The sequence below is a fragment of the Oenanthe melanoleuca genome, chromosome 2 (genome assembly GCF_029582105.1).
Source record: "Oenanthe melanoleuca isolate GR-GAL-2019-014 chromosome 2, OMel1.0, whole genome shotgun sequence".
In the NCBI taxonomy this organism is placed as follows: Eukaryota; Metazoa; Chordata; class Aves; order Passeriformes; family Muscicapidae; genus Oenanthe; species Oenanthe melanoleuca.
Genome location: NC_079335.1, coordinates 138,457,743 through 138,477,028, shown reverse-complemented (window position 1 = coordinate 138,477,028; position 19,286 = coordinate 138,457,743). Strand labels below are relative to the sequence as shown.

The window sequence follows — 19,286 nt, the reverse complement described above, 5'->3', positions numbered from 1 at the left end:
GTTACCTGCTGTGCATCAGCTTCCGATTCAAATGTGATGAACCAATTGTCATTATAGGCAAACTCACAGTTGATGAACTTAGGCAAATTGTCTCCTTTGAAAAGTGCTTCAACCTCCTGGGGAAAGTGGTTTGATAAGGAGGTGGGGGAGGTGAGGGAAGGATGGAGAGAAGAAAACATCAATGTAAAAAGCAAAACTCTGACACTCTGAGAAAGAAAGACAGAAAGCACTGTTGGGCTTACAAACAATGGAGTAGTTCAGAACACCTGCAGTAGTGCCAGCTCTCTCTGATCTCCCCACTGGAAGGAATTCAAACCAGCACTGTTTAAGGCATACTGCAAGAGAGGTTTAGCTGGGAGCTATTTAGGCCACAGAAGACATTTAAACTTGGCATCAAGCACAGAAAGATGCCTATTTCTCCCCGACCCAAAACCATGGAGCCACATGAAAACCTGTGCATATGGAGTGGGACAAGAAAATACTGCCTTTCCAGTAGAAACCTGCAGATAAGCTTTAATTCAAATGACTACAGACTCATGTATGTGAAACAAAACTTACTAGTCCTGTTTCTAGAAATGAGCTAGCTTCTAAAGAAAAAACAGACCCCGGATTTTTTATTTGTTTCAATTCATTTAAGTATTTTTTTGTTGTGTTTTATCACAGATTGGAGGTGAGAAGCATCAAAAGGCAACACAACTTGAGAGGCCTTAGAGCAGCTTGGAATTTTGCTGCTTAAATAAAGCCTGACTTCTGTGACAGAAAACCTAGGCTATTAAATCTGCTTAGTTAAGCCTAGATTTTTCCAGCCTGACAAATTTAAACACAATGTATAAAACATTTCACTGGAGAGCAGTGAAAATAAAGAATCATCAGAACTTTGTTATTGTCAAACATTTAAGAGGGAACATCCAGTGCTAATACATACAACCTGACTAACTGATGACAGAAAGAAGATAAACATAAAAATCTACAATACTAAAAGTTAGGCAGTCTTTGAAAGGCTACATTTAATTTTGAAAGCTAGAAGTAGCCACTATTTTTAAGCTATGTACATAGCATATATCCAACTTCTTCCCTCAAATTCCTTTTAGCATTTTGTTTCAGATTTCTGTTTATTAAGGCCACTTCTTTGTTATCAGTTTCTAAACTGCAGTACTTCTGATTTTCTTACGATGGTTATTAAGAGGAGCAACTCTTTCAGAATCTTTAGTTTTCCCTGTAAAATTAAATAGAAGAGAAACTAAAATATATGCCCACTATCAATAATCTGCACCTTCTCCTCCTTTTTCAAGAAAATTCAAGATGGTTTAATTACAACCCATAATTTTTTCTAATATTTCCATTAGTCATAGTCCCTGCTTCATCAGAGTGGCATTGAGTATCTTTCAAAGAATGAAGTTCGCCAGTCTTGCACTCATTCCACAAGCCAGTGGAGATCCTTAGTGACTTATTGACACCTCTCACCTCAGCATTATGGAAACATTTACAAAGCTTTAACTACTTGACTTGAACAAGCTTCAAGGTGCAACAGTGGCATTTTCTGGTCTAAAACTTATCTTCTTTCATCTTTGTCTATTTATCCAAGGATCTGAGCACCAAGTGCATATAAGTAAGAAAAGTCGAAGAAAATGATTTATCAAAAGACAAAGACAGCACTGTCAGTTTCTCAACCCTCTGCAGAACTACAGGTTCTACCAGTCTTCCCACGAGCAACATGGCTCTATTAAAAATATTTCTTATCCAAACAAACACAATAAACTAAGTTTAAGAAGTGCTGTTAGAAACTAACAGTGTAGTAAAAAATGTGAATTGCTTATTGAAATCTAGAAGAAATCTAACTTCCAAGTCCTAAGGGGAAAGTGATCTTTACTGAACAAGGGAACACTTACTTCTATGGGAGTAGATTCAGGTACTTCACGTAAAATCACAATACAGCGATTCTGATTTGGCCGAACTTTTTCCCCTTTTTCATCCACCTGAACTAAAGGCAACGCTAAGAGAGAAAAGACAAGAATGCATTTTATCTGTCAGCAAACCTAGCAGCTTTGCACTCCAAAAGATGCTGTGAGCACAGACTTAAAATGCAGAGCCTCACATATTTCTGAACATTAAGAAACAAGCAATGTTTCTGTTCATCATGTACATGCCTGAAGAACCATTTATAGTTTTTTATAAAACTTAAAGCTCTGGACAAATTCAATTTGAGCGGAACTTTTCCATTTATAACTTCATCTCAGCACCCCGGCAATGCCCTTGTAGCTCTCACCAGGTATTCACCCACTTTTCCATCTCTGGTATGCCTCTGGTTTTGAGCAGACTCAGAAGCACAGAGTCAAGCCAAGGGGGTCTCTTGATTCACCTACTTCCCTTAACTTTACAGGGGATGAAATGGTTTTGTGCTTCCAGGAGAGAACTCCCAGCACTAGTATAGTTAGTGCCTTTATCCTCCATGGAAACTTCGCACAGAATCCCTCTCAACTGTGCTCTGAGCAAGCTGAAGTTTGCTCTTCCAAAATCTAAAACCTTAGAAACGCTCGGTGTGCTCAGCACGACCCCAATCACCACAGTTCTGTGATTGCTGCAGCCAAGGCTTGCACTGACTGAGACATTACAAAGCAGGTTTTCTTAGTTTCTGAGTAGTGAGTCCAGCAGTGCCTCATTCCTGGTTGGCACATCTAACACTCATATGGAGAAACAGTCCTGCACATTCCGGAAACTTGATGGATGACATCAGGTGCTGTATTGTTCTTCCAACAAATATCTAAGCCATTGAAATCAACTGTAAGAACTAGGTTTGGCTGACCCAAAGCTCGCTTAAGTGACACAAATACTGTCTTGGTTTAAGTCAGGAGCAAATGCCAACTGTAAGGTCCCCCTTGGAAACAACTCCCAGGATCTTGGCTCAGGGTCCAAACTAAGTCCAGGGTCTTGGTACTTCCCAGGTACCCCACAGAACTTCCATGACTGATGCAGCTGATTTCTATACATTCAAGGCTCTCCTTAACAGAGTGAGACTACTCCATCCTTTTTTCCCCACCTGCCTTTATAGAACAGTCTAAAGATATCCAATATGATCCTCCAGTCATGTGAGTTGTCCCACTACATCCCACAATTAAAATTGTTAGCTCTTATGTGCACAGATCATAATTCAATAGCTGGAATACAGCGTAGCTTTAATAAAACTACAGTCCTGTAACTGTGATGGTCAAAGGTGCTTGGGATACTTAATGCCACACACAAAAATTATGGCATTTTACTGCAATACAGTAAGAAAGAAGAGATGAAAAATTCAGATTAATAGATCTACACCAATAACCAAAATGCTTTCTAGCACTGAGGAACTTTTACTTACATCTCAGCACTTCAACAATCAAATCCATATCAGTACTGAGTTTCTTGACATGATCAAGGTTTGCTACTGTCATTATTGGCACATACTGATCACTGTCCATCTGTGATATAAGGTACATGTCACTGGCAAGATTTTCTCTGTTGGAAGAAAAAAATAAAAATAGGGAAATGTCACAGATTAACTTTGCCCAATAAGCTTGATACAAGAATTCATCACATAGTAGAAGGAAGATTCCTTCAGCATTTTTGCTAATTAATGAAAATCACTGGCTTAAACAAAGCTTGCTAAACAGCTTAAATTACTCAGTTTTAATTATGACCAGTAAAGATCACAAAAATTCACCTGATCTGTAACTGCTTGTAACTACTCTCATTTCAAACACACATATTTGCTGGTTTATGCACTAGGCACAGAGGTTTCAGGTAAGCTTTAAGAGGTACATCAACACAACACTAAAATTTGTCTGTTACTTTTTCCAAATTCTCATCCTTTCCACTCAGAAATGTATTAATATACATTACAAGTTGCTAGTCATCCTTAGATGTTGTTAGCTTGGTACATTTAGGCAAATACATACCTAGATAAACAGAATTCCAGTGTCTTTTTCAGTAATTCTCGTAAATCTTCCTGACCTTCTGGCTGCAACTGTTCGTTTCCACCTAATAATTAAAATACTTCAGATTAAAAAGTAGCTCTGCTATATTACATAGTATCTATTTTAAACAAGCCATCATGTCTATTACTGTCTACATAACTAGTAACGAATTCAAATTCAATAGATATTCATTATGTGTTAGTTACCAACCGAGGAAATTGCACAGCAACACTTTTTATTTAAGACAGAAAAGAGAAACCATGTCTGACTTTACTTGTTAACCTCTGTTCTTCAAATACATAAAAATCTGAAGCCCTTTTAGAAGAATAGCTACAAGCACATCTCAAAGTAAGTACTGAAGTGATCTGGCTGTGCTCCATTCTCAGGAAAGTAACCAATTTCTATCTGACAAAACCCTGACTAACGGGAAAAATGCAATGGAGGCACTCTATATTTCTGGTCTAATTATCAACACATTAATTCAGAGGAGGTTTCCAAAAATAGAGTAATGGAATATCAGCAGATATCCAATCTAACAACAGATATGTAATCAATTTACAATCTTTAGGTTAAGAAGGCAAAATTAATTCCTCTCTTATAAGTGGAAGTTTAAAAAATTATCACATGGAAAACATGAATTTCATGTTCCTTTTAGTTTAGACACAATATATCAGTGTCAGTGGAGGGCAAACTCATTGTGTCAGTGGGAGAAGTGTTTAAAGATTAGAAGATTTGTGTGGCCTTTAGAGATTTATAAAACATTTAGCAGCACATTGCTCATGTAAATATGTATGCATGTAAACGTAAATTAGCTTCTTAGAAGTATTTCACACCAACTATTGTCCTCTATATCCTTCCCTTCACTAACTTTCATCCTTTTATTCAGCTCTCCTTAGCCTTTCCTCTTCCTAGACCTCCAATTTTCTCCCATCATGCTGTCCTTCATGCGTTCTACTCTGATGAAGACAACGCCAACACCTGAGAAATGCATGTATCACATTGTAACCACTATTGCCTTTCCCTGTCTCTTCTTTCTTGTCCAAAATCTGGCAAGGACCAAAAATATATGCATTTAAAAAAATAATTACTAAAAAAAAGAAAAATCAGATTTCAGACTTGGGGCCATGTGTCACTATTCATCAAGCGGAACAGACGCGACCTGCTGTTCAGCTCTTTACAACACTATCAGACTCTTGCTAAAAGTTAACTCACATAAACTCACTGATAAGCTCCAGCATTAATCTGAAGAATACTGTTCCCTTCTAGAGTGTGAGGCGCCATTAATACAATTTTCTGTTCACCAGCTAGTTGGTATTTAATATTCCCCAATAGTACCCTTAAGTAGAAGAGTCAGTGAGAACTTTCCATTTTTAAAATAAGCAAAGATGATGCCACAATGTCTGATTTCAGTTGCCTTGATTTCCAGCTATTATGGATGCTATACTGGTAATTTTAAATATAAAATCAGCTAAGCACAATGAACAGACCTGTTGTGAATCTCAAGAAACACCCATTACATGTTCCTCTCCTTCCCATCCCTCACCTCAGTTCAAGTAGTAATCCTACACACATCTTGCAGACCTTCTGTCCCATTCAATGAAATATAAGCATGGTGAACCTCTATGCTAGTTTCCAGAAGCTTCTTAAAACATACCATCTGGTATAGACTACAGCTACTAACAGTTGCACTGAAGAGAAATCCTGGAAGTTCATTAAATAAGAATGTGAAGAAGTTAAGACTAAAATGTTGCTTTTTTCAGCATTTCGAGTACAATATTGGTCTTTCCCCACATTAACATTAGTACTTGAGACACTGTATATGTATCTCACCTCAGTAGCTGACCCAACTAGAAACACACATTTGTTTGATTCTGTGCAGCACCTTGTAAGATTTAAACCAGAAGGAGATGGTCTCAAAACACGTCTAAGTTTGACTGCAAAAGAGACAGGAATTCCTAGGGTCTGTTCAAAGAATGCATATATTGAATGAGAAAACGAGTATAATTTGGCAGCTTTTTTTTGTTTTTTAGATACTCACTGTTCAACTCCAAATACGTGTTTGGTTTGTTTTTAAGCTAAGCCCAAGCACATCTTAGCCTTCCCTCACCTGTCTGGGTGGTTTCGTGCATAGACTCATAGTCGGAATGATCAAGAGCCAAAGGGTTCATGTCCGTGTGCTCTGAGCCCGGAACAGCTGGGCACGGCTCCGGCAGCTCTGTCAGCACCGCGCTCTGATGCTTCTTGTCGCCGTCGCCATTGGCGTCCAGTCCTGCAGCACACATCACAAACACACTCCAGAAGTGTTCTTTCTAATCACAGTAACACCACAGCTAAAACTACATCTGAAATAAAGGTGCTTACACCTACTGGCTTTAAACTTTAACAGAAAATTATAATCGAGACAGGGCTGCACCGAATTTTACCTTCTAATTGAGCCAGAAACTCTTATTCATACCTTCTTTACAAGAATCTGGAGGCTGGTCAGGTATTTCTGCCCACGTTTTGCTCACGCTACCATCAGTGGCACCACTTGCTTCCAAGTGTAACATATGATTTCCCCACACCTTTGCATTGGGGTTTAACTCAGAAACCTTGGTTGACTCCTGCAAAAACAAATTGATTATGCATTTTGGGGATGCACAGCAGGCATCTGGTGTACAGATACATTCAGTTTCAAATAACAGTATCAGACTGTTTCTATTGTCATGCAGATTTTACTATTATGTTTTTTAACACCTGAATATATTAACTGACTTTCCATAGTCATTTCAGGTACAAACAACTGAATTGTGGTGCACAGAATTCATTTCCTTAATTAAGAACCACCAGAAAAGGCTATCCAAGCAGAGCAAATGATAACAAACATTTAATTCTTTGCCTCTGACAAACTAACTTAGCCTGTTCTTGGCCTAGACTTCAGGCAGTTCTCTAATGTACATGTCTATTTGATGTCGATTATATTGCTATTGAATCTGCTCCTGCAAAATAACACTTAAAAAAAAAAAAAAAATCAACGAAATACAGAAGTACAGGGATTTTTCTGAAATTATATTAACATTTAAGTTTTAATGAAACATTATGGAAAATTGAAAGCAATAAGATGTGCATGACAACTTCAGTTATTACTTCTAGAGGAGGAACGGATCATTAGGACAGAAAGGATGAATAACCTGATCAGTTAAATCATCTCAAAATAATCTCATTTAAACTGGATTGGAAATTGACACATTTAATGATTACATATGGTTATATACAACCATCACATAAATGGTTACATCTGTGTTTCAGAGAGATTGCTCTATGCAGTGCAAACATCTACTACAATACTTTTTTAGAGTAGCATGGGACTTGCTTTGCTAATGTTGGAGCAAAACGTATTCAATTATTCCATACCAAGCATATATGTTGAGTGTTTTAATATAATTACACTGGGAAAGAACATTGCTCATGATAAGACACACTAAAAAATCTTACTAAAAATTTGCTTTCTACATTTACAGATGCTAGGAACACCACAGTGTTTAAAGACAGGCACTCCAAAACCCCACAAAGCTTTCAAACTTCTTGAACACACGCATTCAAATACTCATTATCACAGTGCAGAGAAAATATACCCAAAAACTAAAAAAAAAAAAAAAAAAAAAAAAAAAAAAAAAAAAAGAAAAATTTCACTTAAACACATCTCCTGAATGACAAAAGAGTTTTTAAAAAGTACTAAAAGTAGAAGTGTTTGACATAACTACTTGCATAGTAGGACTCAAAGATGACAAGATGTATCAGTTTCCATTTTTAATATAAGAAGTTCCTCCAGGAGACAGCAAACAGCCTCGAGTACAATCCACTACCCACACTGCAAGTGCTGGGCAAGGTCAGAGCAGCTGTTCCAACACAGCCAGAGAGGGGAACAATGTCAGGGAAGCTCAGCAGGGAAGGAAAAGGAGCAGCAACTGCTACAGGCTGACTGCTGCAGAGTGGGTAAGGCTGGAGGGGACCACTGGAGGTCATACAGTCCAACCTTCCTGCCTGAGCAAGGTGCACAGAGCACCTCAGGACAGATTTGATTGTTTCTTAACCCAGCTAGCCAGGATCCAGCCTAGCTCTTTCCTCTCACTTCTCCTGCAGCCACTCCTCTCTACAGCATTGCTCACCTCCAGAAGTGAGCAAAAGAATTCCTAACTGCTACCAAACAAGAACTTGAGGAAATCCACAAACATTTCTTCCTATACAAAGCTAAAGAGTGCTAAGAACAGTTTGTACCAAGCTTTCTTTCGGCACTGCTTATCTTAAGTTCAGCTGGAACTGAGAATCTGCAATCAACTTACTTTGCCACTGACTGAACTTTCACACAAAGTAAACAGATAAAAAAAAAATAAAAAAAATCAATATTCAGCAAATCTTGGACTTCTGCATTCTGTACAGCATTTGGTTTTCCAAAGGAAAGGGAGTCATCAGATTCAAGACAAAATAGCACCTATTTAACTAATGAAACCACAGTTTGACTTGGCTTGTTCAAACTCCCAGCTTCAGCTTTAAGCTTTAAGACCAAATCACTTCTGCAGAATACTTACAAGTTCGTCTTTATTGTGCCATCCCCACGTACCAGCATATTCTGGTGCTAGCAGCTGATATGGGTATGGTTCCACTGCATATGAAGCACTTGTTAAATTTTCACTTTCATTCTGGAAGTTTTCATTAACTATACACAGTCTGTCATTCTTCATGGTAGCATTAGAAGCTGCATTATTCCATAAAAAGCCCACTAGATATTCACCATTACCAGAAGGAACCGTGTCAGAAAGAAGCTGATTTGTATAATCAGCATTGCCAGTCTGAAGATTGATGAAATGTGACCACATTTCAACGTGGGGATTTTGTCTGTCCAGGTCATAGGACTGCTTGTGGTCACTCAATCCATCTTCCATCAGACTTGACATGCTCTGCTCTCCTCCTTGCTGAAATCCTGCTGCACCAGGAGAGCCACTGGATATTTCATAGGAAGGAGTAGCAGCATATTTGTCTACCTGCTTTGGGTCAACACAAACTCCAAGCTCTTTGTTTGAGAAAATCTTGTGATCTGGCTCCATCTGTTTCCAGCTTGCGGTCAAGTCATTCATCTGAGAATTTAATACGTAACTGGTGTTTTTCAGTTCGGTAGTCTTGGCTTGCTTCAAATTCCCCCTGGTAAAAGGTTCTAGGTTCTCAGCTGATAAAACAAAACCAGTGAGGTTCTCCTCTGCAGGCATGCTGACACTTTGGTATACTTCACTGTCCTGAAGATTATATTCATTTACATCACACATACTTTTTTCATGAGTTTCTGATTTTTCTTCAGTAAAAGGCCCAACAGAAACTGGAGTGTTCCCAACTTCTGGCTCCAGACTGGCACAGTGACACAACTCAGGCTCTTCTGCTGGTTTGTGATGCTCATGATAACATGCATTTTGACACAATGAAGGCAAAAAGTTATGGTTTTTATTTAAGAGTTTACTGGCATCTTCCAGATTTTTAGTTGAATCTTTTAATTTTACACTCCTGTACATACAACTGTCTATGGCTGCAGGTACAGTGGAGTCAGAGGGAGCATTCTGACATTCAGCCAAGCCTTTACTGCAACTGAAGATGCCTTTATCACAACCAGCAATGTTAACATCCAGATTCTGTTTTACATTTTCTGACTTATTATCAATGGACTCATTTAGGTGACCTTCAAATTTTGTCTGTTCTACAGATTCTACTACATGCCCAGCTATTTTGGCTGACTCAGTCTCTGCACTCCATTGATTTTCCACTGTGTGGAAGGAACATACCTCCTGCTGTTCATCTTGTCTGCTGTTCATGTCTATTTTATTCATATGCTCACATTCCACAGACACAGAAGAGACACCGGTTTTACCATCTGAATTTGAGTATTTGCATACTTTATCTTTATTCTCCAGTGACTCTTGTGAAACCTGACACTCTAGGCTGTTTTCCTTTAGGAACATGTCATCTGTGCTTGGATTATGTGCATGAGATGACACAGTGACATCACTTACTACTGATCTAGTTCTGCTCAAGTCACCAGTTTCCTCAAGCAGGTCACCATTTAGTTCAGTGGCACTTACACAGTTATCTTCCTCCATGCCACTGTGGATTGTAGCTTCAGATGATTCCTTGATTTCAGTGCAGCCCTTAATGTGAGTCAGAAAATCAGAACTTTCCACCAGGTTTAGCTGCATTTCAGGCACATTCGAAGCTTCACAGCTATGCAAAATTGTACCTGTGCATTTCTCACCCTCTTTCAAGGGTTCTTCAAAATTGCTGTGTTGTTCACTAGAGTCTGGTGAAAATGTTTGGCTATCACCGTATGTTTTTTCAAGTGTTTTCTTTTCCACATTTGAATTTATTTCACATTCTGGCTCTAGAAAGCACACTTCTTCATCAGGTTTTTCTACATTGTCCATTTCATGTAACTCTAATGATAATTTAAAGTTACCCCCCATGTTCTCTACCACCTGGTTACTATTTATTTGCTCTATAACACTTGAGGGATGCCTGGTTAGTGGCACAACAAGTGGTACAACATCAGAATGATTACTTCCCTCAGTTTTTCCTGAATTAGATACTCCAGTGTTTAACAATACATTGGAAATACAATCACTGTTTTTCACCTTTTCTGAGTTAGGGCTGTATTGGTCCTCTCCAGCAGCATCCACAGGCTTTATGGAATCACAAGCTGTATGCAGTGATTCATTCCAACTAGCAGCACTACCCATGGTATATACCTCCTCCTGGTGATTCTCAGGGATGATTTCATCAGGCACTTTTGCTCTTAAGACATCTGTTACTGTACTGTCAGTATTTAACCTATGCACCTGACACCTGTCAGTCACTAAGTTATCAAAAGAACACAGGATGTCTAGGCTACAATATTCCTTTGTATCTTTTTTCTCCATGTTTGATCTAGCCTCTTTTCTATACTCAAACAGTTCTTTCTGTGAATTAAACTTAGCTTCCACTTGTGCTAATTGCTGCACTGGAAATTCCTTCCCTCTGTCTAGAGGTCGTGCCATGGTGCACATTCCTTCATCAGTAACAGCTGAGTTATCTATGTCTGCTGCAGTCTCTTTATGCACAGTAGCTGGCACCTCTTCATCCCCTTTCAGATCTTCGGCATCTACAACACAAATGCTGTAAAACTCTTTGTCTTTCACATTTTGACTGCTGTCTACATCAAGACAGGAAAATGTTGGAGACATCTCTCTATATGAACTCGAAACTTTCTGTAAGCTGTCACTCCTGCTGTCTTCAACATTTACTGTCGTTCCATTTTGCCTTGAATGGTCACATGTAACTGCATAATCCTCCAGAGAATTTCTATTTAAGGAAATTTCATTCTGTAAGTCTTTGTCTAGGATATCTGGTACACGTGAATTAGAAATATGATCAAACAAGCAATGCTCTTGTACAGCTACATTTTCATTATTACCATTGCTATTATTATTTTCTATATTGTTCACATGCTGACCATTACTATTAGGTTTGTTAGGTGTTCTTTCATTAATAATCTTATCTTTCTTTTCTTCACTTCTCTGCAGATTTCTGTATGTACCAGAGACTTTCAAGAGGTGACTAAAGGAATTAAAGAAGCTAAAAGGTCTGCTATAGGTCCTCCTAGGGCTCACATGGGGAGTATTCCCCATGCTGTTATATGACGAATATTTTGCTTTTCTACCCCAAAAGCCAGATTGAGAATCTGATGCTGCACAATCATCACTACAAACACGTTCAATGCCGACTGTCGCAGATGCCCCATTAACTGTCCTTCCCACTGTATGCAGGTCCTGGCTTTCCACAGTTCCAAAAATTGAAGATAAAGTTTTACTTATCCTTGACTTTGGTGCTTCCTCTTCCACAGACTTTCGTAACAAGCTGGTTTTCTCCTCACTCGTGCTGTTACTCAATTCTTTACTGAAGCAGCAGCCCATGTTTAATAAGTAGTGTCAGAGGGTCTTCTCATTGCAAATCACCTTCCTCTTTACACTAACTTTCTATGGCTACTGAGGAGACAAGCCAGCACTCAACTGCCAAAAATAGCACACTTTAAAACCATGCAGGGGTTCATATGTCATTGCCACTCAAACTCCAAATCCCAGTTGCTGAGCAATGTTTCAGTATTTCATCATATACACTGTAATATTCAAGACAAATATCCCTTCAAATGAGATTACAGTCTATTTAGGAGTATAACTAAGTCTTATGAACTCCTATTGTTTAATTTCCTAAAAAAGTTTCGTTCATCCAAATAGTTTAATTATTTCAATTACATCTTTCACAATGCCCATGTGGGCCAGAAACTACTTGTTTTCATATTTAATACAACTCTCACCTTCTATACAAGGATAAATGCATTCTGGGTTTACATGTTTAAAGCTGATGTGTAGATCAAACACATTTTGGACCATTTTCTCCTTCTCCTCCCTTCCCCCAGAGCTGAATCTACACCACAATTACTTCTTTAGGAAAAACAGGCTAAAGATAGATAAGACCTCATGTATTCCATTAACCAGTCATTGTACGTTATCAGAAGCTAATTCTGTTCCAAGTCTTTTTTTTTAAATTTGTTATCTGCATGGAAAAAAAAAAAAAAAAGAATATTAATTCCTCAGTGACTTACAGCACTGAAGGGGGCCTCAAGACCATTTACCCAGCCCAGGGTACTGTGACAGGATTAATTATACTAAACCTCAGAAAAAAAACCTGTGTATCCTTTTACTAAAAACTCAAATATTTAAAAAGTACTTAGACTGAATGCTATTCCTTCCTAAAGTCTGTCTTCAGTGTAGTTTTCATTGTTGCACATATACAGACTCCTTCTGACCTTGTAACAACTAAACTATTTTTATACACAAGCATTTACAAATTGAAAACTTGCTATTATTGCAAATTCTTGTATTTGCTAAAAAAGTGGTTCTGTTTCTTCAAATAAAAGCCCAATAAAAAAGCTGAAAATACCCAGCAATCTTTTTCTGCTCAAGAGTTACTCTTTGCCTTTCCATTACCTCACATCTCTCAGACCTTCTCCCAAATTCACTGCTATTGTTTCAGATTTGGACCCCATACTTCAGAGAGCTTACAGAGTGTTCAACTACAGCACCACTCTACTCTGTTACTTAAAATATACTGAGAATATGTAAGAGTGTAAGACAAGACAGACCCTTAAACTCTATTTCAAATGTTCTCTCAGACAACATTGAACTCGGTGCTATTTTTCCATTGTTTGTGCACCTTATGGCAACTAATACCCCACTAACTCTGACTTGTAAAAGACTGCTGAATTGGCTAAAAAGTACATCCCCTCTTCAGCAAGTCTGCTTTGAAATTGTAAAGTAAGATCAGAGTAAAACTATCCTCCCCCCACCCCTTATCCAACCCAGGAAGACTCCAAGTGCCTGCAGCTACACTGTTCCTAAGGATAGGAAGTCTGATGCATCATTGCTGCCATCTGCTGCATTTTTTTCAATTCTCCCCTGGGACAAAGTTATTCAACATGCTTGGATCCAGACTGAAAACTATGCCAAGTCACTCCTCTCTTCAGCATTCCCTGGAACTGAGAACAGGGAAAGGGGGAGGGAGTTACTTATAATAGTTTTTTTGAAGAAATGCCATGAGCAAACAATTTAACTGTTTTTAATGTCAGCTTAAAGTCACAGTAATTACTTAACTTCACAACTATTCAGAAAACTCCCTTATCAGGTAAACAAATAGCAAGATTTTTTCCTTTGTGATTTAACCATTACTAACTCGTGCTTTATAGAGAGGAGCTAAGTGTCTTTAAGAGACAGACCAGGGCAAAGAACACTTTTCCAGTGCCTTAACAACCACTTCTCCTATCAACTAATGGAAAGAAAAGGGGTGAAGCAGTTCAGGCAAGCAGAAACTTATTCCAGTTTTCCTATACCCTTCTCATGTACAAAGGCACATTTTGTACTTGTTCCTTTGTTTTTATCCTAGGGTTCCAGGGATAATTTCTATTTTAAAGCAGCTGCAGTGCACATTCATTAAGTCAAATTTCTCAATATTATTTATTGTGGGATCACAACTCTAAAAAACAAAAAGGCAACATGAATTTAAGCAGAAAATGCCACTCCTGTTATGCTACATCACCCGAGGCACATTCTGGCTAAGCTTAACACTGCCACCGACTTGAAAAGCACTTAACAGAGTTCATGCTCTGCTACTTCAGAGACCAACTCAACCGGGGACTAAATTTTGTTATTTTGTTTTTCTCCTTTATTCATGCATATTTTAGCTCTAGTATATTCCTCATCTACTCAAAGCCTAAACAGGTTTTCTGTCTGCATGAAACAAAAATGCTCTGAAGCAGCACTTTCATAACCTGAACAATTACTTTATTTTAATAGGTATTTAGTCCTATGTTCTGCACACACCTACACAGAAGGCAATAAGTCAACATGCTTATTAACTAGAGTATACTTACCCACCTTTCATTTATCCACGTACCTATTCCTTGCCAAGGAGTATGGGTTTATACCAGATATAGCCTTATAGGCCTAAGTTTAAAAATAATCTAGATTTAAAGTTACAATAACACAGGTCAAAACAGTCCTCACAACCTACTTGAAATCTAACTTCCCTTATTCTTTTTCTATAATAAAGTAATGCAATGGTACCAAGTCCTGAAGAAACAGTGATTATGCTGCACTCCCAGACCACACCTGATGCCATGCCCGTCATCAGTTAAGGGAACAGAGAAGAGCAGCATCACAACAGATGTTGCAGTGAAACTACCGCAGACTTCTAGAAACAGCTGGTCAAATTGCCTAACTTTCCTCCAACATGGTTAATGGGCTGCTGAGCTTAAGTACACAATCTACACATTGAAATAATTAAACATGAGTATTAGAAGTCATCTACATGTATAAAACTATTCTTGTGGCCTATTCACTTTTCTTATGGCTTGAATCTACAATAATATGACAGAAAGAGCAAACACCAACCAGTATTGATCCTTCATGATGCTGATACTGTACATGTCCAGTTTAAAGTCCAATTCTCCCATTTCTTGTTTAATGCTAGTTGTGATCCCTTGAATTATTAAATACTACCTACTCATTATAAACTGCTCTTAATATTAAATTGGCACATACTGCATGTAATGCTGTGTATTGTCAAATGATCTGAGGATTATATGGTATACTGAATTTCTCTGAGCATGTGGTCCTATATTAAACTAGTAAACCTGATTTCCTCAGTTCCTCTTTATTCTGAAGCTTATTCTTGAATGGGCTGCAAAAGGATTTCTGACCAACATAATCCAGCAGCAATAAGTCTGAGACATTCTTTTATAGTACTTCCTAAGAAAAACATTTTCGGAAGTACAATTAAGTGTTATTTTTATAAATTTCTAATTATTTTTCCCCTGCTTAGAACAGTGTGATTGAATTTGTATTTACAGTACCTGTAAGGACTGACAAAAATCAGTGTACCACACAGATTTGAATTCCCATTCCCATGGCAGCACCTGGTAATTATTCAGCTAGGGAAAGAATGGGTGATGCTAATATTGCAATCAGACAGCAAGTTTAAATGGCCTCACTGTAATATCCTGCACTGGAACACACATTTGCAGAACTTGTTGTCGCTTGATGACATTCTTGTCATCATCCCATCTAAAGATACCTTCAAATTTCCAGATCAGATCTTCAATTTGACCGATCAAGGAAAGAAAATTCTTTTGTCCTTGGAAAGTGCTCTGAGAGGCCACACATTCAAATGTGAGCATGGCAGAGGAAGAGTTTAGGCTCAGCAAGCAAGCAAAAAGACTGTGCATACCTTTAGCACTAAATGTCAGCTAAATCCTGTCTGGCAGAGACAGGACATACAAACTACCTCGACCATGGGATTTGCACCTTGGCCTCTTCTCTCAGAGTAACCTAATTTCTTCTAGCTGCAAAGAGTTACTATGGAAAACGAAACACAGAAGTGAGTTAAAATGGAGTGAACCACTTCTTAAACGTTGACTTTCCTGGGTCCAGCCTAACAAGGGCATTCTCAGAAAGAGTAACTGTCAATCAGGATACAAACAGTCTATTGCAGACATCTGCTGACTTCTAAGTTAAAGCTGGAAAAAAATAGTACGTTTAACTCCCAAAGCTAAGAAAGCCACTGAAGTTAAGAATGCTGGTATCCTCTAAGCTATATACCTCCAATGCATAAGTATAAGCTACTACTGATAAGAAATCCATGAAGATGCCAATTTCCTTCAAATGACTTGTGTGCAAAATTCTGCTGTTAAATACCACTAAAATTAGCCAAACTGGTTGGTTGTGTTGGAAATGAACCATACTAGATTTGTGACTGATCCACATTAAGCTTTAAACAGCATAGCTTCATAGCTACTTCAATGCAGAGGAAAAGTCTGTCTCCCTCACTCTGAAAAATGTTAGTGAACTGTATATCTTTAAGCAGCAACCCTGAAAAGTGATTTATGAAGGGTTCCATCACAACATCAAAACCTTCATTTTAATTTAGTCACTGATTACCTATTCAACATTACTCACAGTAGAATGCCTTCAGTTTTGTTCTTGCCAAATAACAGAATGACTAAGTTGATAATTAGAAAAATTTAGTTATTGTTCAAAGAGAAAATAATACTTTAAATAACCACTTCCGATTAAGAACTAGCATAATATCTATTTTTACAGGATGTACAGAAGTGCATCAAGATTCCCCATAAAAATTCTGTAACTTTCTTCCTGAACAAAAGCATTTGGACAAGGTATATTAAGAGATCCCAGTGGAACAGCACAGCAAAAACAGCTGGGAATGAAATTCAGCACATTTCTTGTAAGTCTATTAAAAACAGACTCCTAGAAAGCTCACTAGGTGCCATGGCAGGATGGCCCAATATCAAATGCACACTGAAGTAATGATCAGCACAAACATGCACCTATGTCTTTTTGCAGTCTAGCCCTCTGATCTCAAAATAATTAAGACGCAAGAAAAAGGACATGATTTTCACTTCACCTGAGTATGTACCTGCTAAAGGCAATAATAGAGTCAGGATTCCAGACATTTTTCTCCTTTCTATCACATTTATGTAAAGATGGAAGTGTCGTAATGATTTTAGTTTGCTATTTCCTGCATTCTGTGAAGTTTTTCTCCAACTATAACCTTGTTCCTAGAACTTGCAATGAAGTTCTGAAGCACTGGCAAAAATCAACTTAGGTATGCATGACATTACAGAAGGGATCATTTTGAAGACAACTGTTAACAAAATATATTGGTAATTATGCTCATACAACAGAATGACTTTCTGATGCTGTTCATGTAAGAGTATCATACTGGTATAACCTAAAGCCTAATAAGCTAAAGGTCTCATCTTTTTCAGAGAAAATATTCAGCTGAAGAAAAGCTTTAACCACGATAGAACAAATTATTTGAAATCTACCATTATAGCACTATGGATACATTCCAAGATACCTAAATTGACATCAGCCTAGAAATGGTTATGTTCTCTTTCTGCAAATAAATTATTAAGACTTAAATAATTTAAAAAAAAAAAAAAAAATTCTAGTATGTCAAATTATAAGAACTAGCAGCCATACGAAGACTAATGAATTGCCTTTAATGCTAATGCACCTGTTGAAATGCAGACAGCTCCAAGTCTTGAAGCAAATCTGCAAGCTGCTCTTACTCAAGTTTACACACTGGTTTACTGGCACTAATGCCTTGGTTACAGAGAAAAAAAAAAAAAGAAAAGAAAAAAAGCCAGCAAATCTCAAAAGTTCAACCTTCAGAAGTATGAAAGAAAACCAGGTTGAATTTTTTCCTCTACTGTCAAATAAGTAAAACAATCACACCTGAGAGATGTTCAGCAGAGAATTCAGAATAAAAAAAAAAAAAAAAAAAAAAAAGAGGCAGAGAGGAACAAACAAAAAGTGCACCAGCTTGCTTAGAAAAGAAAAGCATAAGTTTTTCAGAATGCTCCTTAGTGCTTGCTCCAAGCTAATTTGGAAGCAGGAAATATCTGCTGCTTAGCGTAGCACAAGCAAAATTCCTGGCAGAACATACACTGAAATCAAACCCTACAAGATGTCCCAAGAAGAAACATTCCTCCCATATACAGTTAACACAGACAAAAATTTGAATATATCTGAATAAAAATCAAGTCTTCAATCTTCTTGAAGATGTATGTAACATTTACAACATATATGCACACAGTACAGTCTATGCATGATCTGCCAAAAGCTTCCCATCCAGCCACTTACTGGATCCTGCACAGCAGCACAGCAACAGCAGCACGTGCTATTTGGCAGAACTGACTGAGCAAAATTCCTGTAACAGATTACCAATTCCTGCTTATATGGGTTTGTGCTTTTTTCAATTACATGTACATACAAAGTGCATTCCCTGCATTTTCCTCACATGGTAAGGTGTGAGCAAGAACCTAATTCAAGATTGGTGATACAGTTTCTGCACAGCTTAAAAAGCCCTGTCCTTTAAAGTGCAAACTGCTAGATCTTGCAGTTTATGTGAATCCCTCTACAGGGCTGAAGCAAAACTAAGTTGAGGTTCCTAGTAGTCTGGAGAATTAACCACCACCAACAGCTCTGTTCTGGCTGTTCAATGTTGCAATGCTGTCTCAGCCAACTGTCTTCTAAAACGTTCTGACCTACAATATTGATGAAGACATAGTGAAAATACAATGCTGCACACAACACTTATATCAGGGGAACATGCAATTATAATACTTACTAGATGAGAACCGTCCTTAACTTCTTGTACTTGCTGCACCTGCGGTTCAGCCACAACTTTAGTGTCCTGATCTGAAGTCATGAGCTGTCTGCTTTTTGGCTGCACAGAGAGAACTTTACTGGTCACCTTTGTAAGCTGCAGAAATAAGAAGACAAAAGATTCTGTAAGTTGTTGTTGAAATTCCCGAAAACCCGCAGCTGCTCCAGACACGCCACCCTGATTCAGACCAAAGATCCACAGAACTTCCACACAATATGGGATTATGCATTCAGAGAAAACATGAAATGAGGATAAAGCCACCTTACAGATACACTCAGCTCCCAGTCACTGGCTGCCTTGGGATTACAGATGAACACTTGCCACAGCACTGGGCAGGGAAATTCCATCGGGAAAGTGTCTCTTGATTCTCATCTTAATTATTCAGACTGCATTTCAAACCATGACATCTTCATACCACCTGGCAGACTCCACTCAATAACAAGCATTTAGTCACAAGCTAACCTTTCCTCTGTAACTACTCTGATGGTCACTTTATCTTTGTAAAATTTAAGAAGCATGTTACAACAGTTCTGCTAGGCT

At 38.1% G+C, this 19,286-nt stretch overlaps 1 protein-coding gene across 5 annotated transcripts in view; it reads right to left on the bottom strand.

Annotated features, from left to right (window-relative positions):
- LARP4B (La ribonucleoprotein 4B) overlaps positions 1-19,286 on the bottom strand; it is a 56,202-nt gene that overhangs the window by 18,838 nt on the left and 18,078 nt on the right. For 3 of the 5 annotated variants that reach the window (XM_056484130.1, XM_056484132.1, XM_056484131.1), the window contains exons 2-8: positions 18,708-18,842; positions 6,403-6,550; positions 6,055-6,216; positions 3,930-4,011; positions 3,353-3,489; positions 1,890-1,993; positions 6-116 (exon numbers count right to left, since the gene is read on the bottom strand). In XM_056484130.1, coding sequence (XP_056340105.1) covers positions 6-116; positions 1,890-1,993; positions 3,353-3,489; positions 3,930-4,011; positions 6,055-6,216; positions 6,403-6,550; positions 18,708-18,788 — 825 coding nt within the window. In that variant the 5' untranslated portion in view covers positions 18,789-18,842. Of the gene's footprint in view, positions 1-5; positions 117-1,889; positions 1,994-3,352; positions 3,490-3,929; positions 4,012-6,054; positions 6,217-6,402; positions 6,551-8,515; positions 11,961-18,707; positions 18,843-19,286 lie in introns of those variants that run through there. The other 2 variants (XM_056484128.1, XM_056484129.1) reach the window with 1 other exon arrangement.